Source organism: Salvelinus namaycush, chromosome 12 (assembly GCF_016432855.1).
Source record: "Salvelinus namaycush isolate Seneca chromosome 12, SaNama_1.0, whole genome shotgun sequence".
Lineage (NCBI taxonomy): Eukaryota > Metazoa > Chordata > Actinopteri > Salmoniformes > Salmonidae > Salvelinus > Salvelinus namaycush.
In genome coordinates, this window is record NC_052318.1 from 44,196,590 (window position 1) to 44,202,014 (window position 5,425).

The 5,425-nt window shown below is 41.1% G+C and overlaps 1 protein-coding gene across 1 annotated transcript; it reads left to right on the forward strand.

The window, feature by feature from the left end:
• The first annotated feature begins 208 nt into the window (after positions 1-208).
• gsx1 (GS homeobox 1) lies at positions 209-1,048 on the forward strand. The gene is made up of 2 exons (XM_039004828.1): positions 209-584; positions 696-1,048. Exons 1-2 carry the CDS (start codon positions 209-211, stop codon positions 1,046-1,048), a joined length of 729 nt encoding a protein of 242 aa, XP_038860756.1.
• Positions 1,049-5,425: the final 4,377 nt, after the last annotated feature.

Below are 5,425 nucleotides of genomic sequence, written 5' to 3' on the forward strand. Positions count from 1 at the left end.
GAGAAAAGGCACAAACCCCTATTGAGAGCTCTTAGACGTTCGCGTCGTAACCGTCACATGGCCCATACTGGGACTACAACTATTTAAAGAGCAACAGTGTCCTTTCAGCACCACACCGCTGTCCATCCGCCAAGCAACCAGTTCAGAACGAGACTACGCGCTGACTGAAAAAGTTTACCAAGAAGTACTGAGCAGCACGTTTGCAAAGATGCCGAGGTCCTTTCTTGTGGATTCCTTGATTTTGAGGGAGGCAAATGATAAAGGGAGGGAAAACAATCCACCTTTATTTCCTTACGCTATGCACCCGTCCCACCCACTCCATGGGTTGTCCTCGGGCTCTTGCCACTCACGGAAGGCTGGCTTGCTGTGCTTCTGTCCGCTATGCGTATCCCAGCTACACCCGTCTCCACCAACCTTGCCACTCCTCAAGGCATCCTTCCCTACCTTCGGCTCCCAGTACTGCCATTCAGCACTATCGAGGCAACACACGTCCTCCACTGGCGTCAACCTCAACCATGGTCCGGGGATATATCAAGCAACCTATTCGGTTCCAGACCCACGCCAGTTCCACTGCATCTCCATCGGTGAGTAAAACGTATTGAATGCGCCACGGATACCTTCGCACAGAATGAGCTGTTGTTTTATTTAGCATTTTGGATAACTTACCTAAATGTGTATTTTTTGTGTTTTTACAGAAAACAACAACAGCCAACTTCAGAGCAGCAAGCGCATGCGCACAGCTTTCACCAGCACACAACTTTTGGAGTTGGAGAGAGAGTTCACTTCCAACATGTACCTCTCAAGACTTCGGCGTATTGAGATCGCCACATATCTAAACCTGTCAGAGAAGCAGGTCAAGATCTGGTTCCAGAACCGCAGAGTCAAACACAAGAAGGAGGGGAAGAGCGGCGCGCACAGAACCGGCTCCCACAGTTGCAAGTGCTCATCCATGTCATCTGCACGGTGTTCGGAGGAGGAAGACGATATGCCTATGTCTCCCTCCTCATCAGGGAAAGAGGATGATGGAGAGCTGTCGGTCTCCCCCTGAACTTCCTCTGATCCTCAACAGAGACAATTGGTCCTCATTGCACCTGTGGAATTCTGAATGCAACCAAAAAGTCGACTGTTCTTATCGTGTTCAGTCACCTGTATATAGGAAGAGAACAAAATATATAAAAAGGGAATTCCCCTGGAATGTTGTATAATTGTATACATGTTGTACGTTTGGTATGTCTTTTTTTTCTAAAAACGGTCTATTTGCTGTTGCCAATCCAAATGGATGCTATTACAACCAGACAGTTGGATATTTGTATTATGATATAGACCTACCCAAATAAATAGCAACATTTGTTAGTATTATTTTTGGGAAACAATAGCTGTATTTTGTATAATAGTGAACACTGGCTTAAGCACATCTATTTGGATGGAAATGTGACGGAGATATGGAATGTGTGCGGGACGGAAAATGTTTTGCCTCACAATGTCACATCACTGAGATCAAATTGTTATTATACCTTCAGTGTATTTGAAAATATGTATTTATTTAAAAATGTTAATACTTAAATAAAGAATATTTCTTAGTGTTATACTCATGGCTTTGTGTCAAATGTTTTACACTGGCGCACCACTGGGAGCGCACACACACCACCTGTGCGCACTGAGTTCATGCGTATTATCAACCATAGTCTACAACACGGTCGGGAAACTTTATCAGAAAATTTGCTTTAGACATAATGAGTAGTACGAACAAAAAAAACGACGATATGTTTTGGTCAAAATATGTTACCAACTACTGTATAGAGTGTTGGATATGGCATTTGGGTCAGTTCATTGGCAAAATTGTGCCATCCTCAGAAGGCATGTTTTGTTTGTTGCAACATTATCCATTTCACATGTATTTGTGTCTACATGTTCACTTACCATATACATTAAGTATATACATTATTCTATAGATTAATTCATGAATCCAAAGTAGATGTTGGTTTATATCAGATAGCACGTGTGCACAATGTACGCGCACGGTCTGTTTACTTTAAAGTGTGGATAAAAGAGAAAGAGCTCACTGCTAAGACGTTTTTCTGTCCAGGGAAAAAGTCTATGTACTTTTTAGAGCCATTTTCGTAGGCAATACTGAGTATTACGCACAAATACACTTGGTAATGTATGCTTCCCCTTGCTAAATTCAAATGGTGCAGCTTTACATTTAAGATGCCCGTTTGAATCCAGCGCGCAAGGAGTGAAAGTGTTCCAAAATATTTCCTTGTTTCCCTCTCAAAACAAGTGCTATGGTTATGATAATCTCCGTCAAGAAGTCCCAAGAAGACATTCATGTGGGTCCTCTCATGTTTTCCCTGGGGAGTGCTCTCAAAGCCCGCGTTAACATGCAGGGGCCATTGGATCTCCACACATCGGCTCTCACTCTTGTCATATCAGAAATCCGCTTCATCCCAATGTCCTGATCCGTCTCGTGCGAGGGAGTTAATAACCACTACGGGGTGTATTAACGAGTGAATGAAAGTGAGCAAATTAATACATTCATCACTGTGTAGGCTACATTTAAATAAATATGCTAAGATAAAGGTTCATATGCTATCCATATAATTCCTTTTGATCTGTAATTATGTTGGTAAGCTCGTTGATCTCCAAGGTTGTTTTTATTTCTGGTAACTGAATTCTCAAGACAACTAGGCTATAACTATGCCTATGTGTTAGGCTCCATGTCATTCCGGAAATACATTAAAATATAGCTACTCCACGTTGCTGCTTACATTTAGGGACAGACAACCCAAATCATCGAAGTTCTTTTGGATAGGCTATTCTATTACACTAGTAACTGCCAAAAAGCAGTGATGAAAAAAATACTTCATATAGAGAGAATGCATATCAAGTGACTAGATATAAAAATATTTATTTAAAACGCGTAGTTTTGGAGACCATGGTGTGACAACGGGACCAAGACTGTGAAGAAGCCTGCTATACTCGCGCCACATGTTTTCCTTGTTCATTACTGGCTTCTCAAAACTACATTACATTTATTGAAATAGGATTTAAATGCTATTTACTTCTCCGAAAACCTATCATCAGCCCTCGGTGACAACAAAGACTCTTCTAGGACTGCACATTCACTAAATTATTCACGTTATTGTGCCTTTGGACGAGAAGTTGCACTTGTAAACTTTCCTTTAATTGTTCACTTAAACATTTTAACAAAACTCCAATATTAGCATTTGTTAAGATATGGGATTAGGCCATTTTGTTAATTGCACCATTGAGCCCCATTTTGCTCACTGTGTCCAAAGCGCCCTTTATCCATTCAATAACCCGGGGGTATGCGCCCTGGAGGAGCTTATAAACCCGGTGCTCCAAATGCTCAATATATTTATTCTTAATTTTGAGCCGATCAATTCATTGAAGCAAAAAAGGCTACAGTGTCTTTTTAAGAGAAGAAAAGCGAATTGTTGACGTGACCTTGACGGAGCTGCTGAGAGGTCTACCCGACGCTCGAGGACCGCTTGAGTCAACAGGCGCCCATCTAGCAGACTCGCCCTTGTCTTTATTCCAACTAATTTTTCATTTACGGCTTTTCTTAGACATGTCTCTTATCTATCAGATTAAAAGAGCAGCTTGTAACAAATCAGTCTGCCCGATTTACAAGAGCATTATGCGCGGACAAAGGGAGCAGGCCGTCAGTACCTGAGTCTGGTAGACGGTGCGGCGCTGCAGCTGATTCGATGGTTTGAAAATGCGCACGAAACAAAATACTTCAATCCTGAAAAAAGAGCCTTTGTACGTTTCTTTAGAAATCAAGCAATTCTGCATGACAAAGGACAATTAATAAGCCGTCTTTTCACGACCAGCAGCTGGTTTCCCCGTCAAGGAAAGTTGGAAAAAATTCAGACTGAATGCGCGCAAAAGCCCTTTGCGCGCAGACAGCTACCCAAGGTGACCCATTTGGCACAGTTAAAATAACCAAGCCGAAGCAAAAGCGAGGGAACTGTCAAAAACATTTAAGCTGGAATATCTTGAAATTGCAAATCCCTTTATGTGGAGGGACGCTGCCGATGTGGGTTACTCTTACAATGGAGGTGGTTAAGTTGGAGAGGCTTTGGAAACGGACACGTGGCTTCTCAATGAGAGCTCCTTTGGACTCGCGTGGCTCGCTGCGGCACTACACATTCAAATCAAGTTTAAACACAATATTTAATCAAATAAATACATAAATACTATGCAACATCATTTTGCTAACACATCGTAATAGATTATATATTTTTAATTTAAAAAATACGTTATTTACATACAATTGTAAAGAAAAACCATAGAGCACACTGTGTATTTTTTTAATCCTCAGCCTTGTACATCAAGAATGATTATGAATCACTGGGTAGGCTATATGCTACATCTTTACCACTTTATTTCTGAAAAGGGAGTTAAATGTTTTCTTGCCTTGTACCAACAACATATTTAGTGAATAATTTGTTGTTTTCTGCTATAACAATGGATCCATTATCTGAACAATGTTACGGTTGGATATGGGAAAGCATCCATGTGAGAAAAAAACCTTAGGCTACTGCAAAAAGCGATCGGCTATTATAAAAGTTATCTATTTCCATCTTACATTGACCTTATACAGGCTATTCAAAACAAATTAGGCTATCTTTAGATATAATCGTGTTGGCTAATATATATATATGTTTTAAGCCTGCTCTAGCTAAAACAGCCAGTGAACTTCATGGGAGCGAAGATAAATAGTATTTCACTACGGCTATTGTATGGGCTGTTTTTGTTAGTTTTTAAGCGATTTGCTCCGGGCTGTAGTAATGATGGTTTCCGAGCCAGTCTGTTAGAGTCCAGATTGCAACTGTGTAATGAGATATTTTTCCATTTCACTAAGTTTGGTTTAAAATGTCTAGACCTGCATGGAGATCGAGGCCCTCAGAGGTCCTGGCTCGTGGGTATATGGGGCCGTTGGTTGGGGCCATCCAGGGAGACAGGGTCAACGGCTATGGTTCTGATTGTGGCGACGCACCCAGTCAGGTAATCGATCACGATAGGGCTGTAGTCATCGATCACGACCTTGGTAAACTCAATCCCATTTGGCCGTCAGCCTGTCACTCGTCGTTTCACTTTTCTTTGAAGATATAGCCATAAGCCCAAAAGCCTTTAATTTAGGATCGACAACCTAATTCTACAAACATAGAACATAGAGCATTGTGTGTGTATTTGTGTGTGTGTGTGAAAGAGAAAGAGAGAGTGCACGCGACACTTAAGAAATTACGCAACACTTTTCCTATTATATAATATCCTAGTTGGCCTAGCCTTAAATAGTGAAATCAGTTAATGAAGTATATTTTTGTGTTAACGGTAGCCTAACCCTTTTAAATCTGCAACATGTAGTTCTACTGTTGTTCAGTATATAGGGAACTAG

Coding starts and splice junctions, on each gene's coding strand:
- gsx1 (XM_039004828.1), top strand. CDS start 209: ATGCCGAGGTCCTTTCTTGTGGATTCCTTGATTTTGAGGGAGGCAAAT. Junction 585..695: donor GTTCCACTGCATCTCCATCG/GTGAGTAAAACG, acceptor GTGTTTTTACAG/AAAACAACAACAGCCAACTT.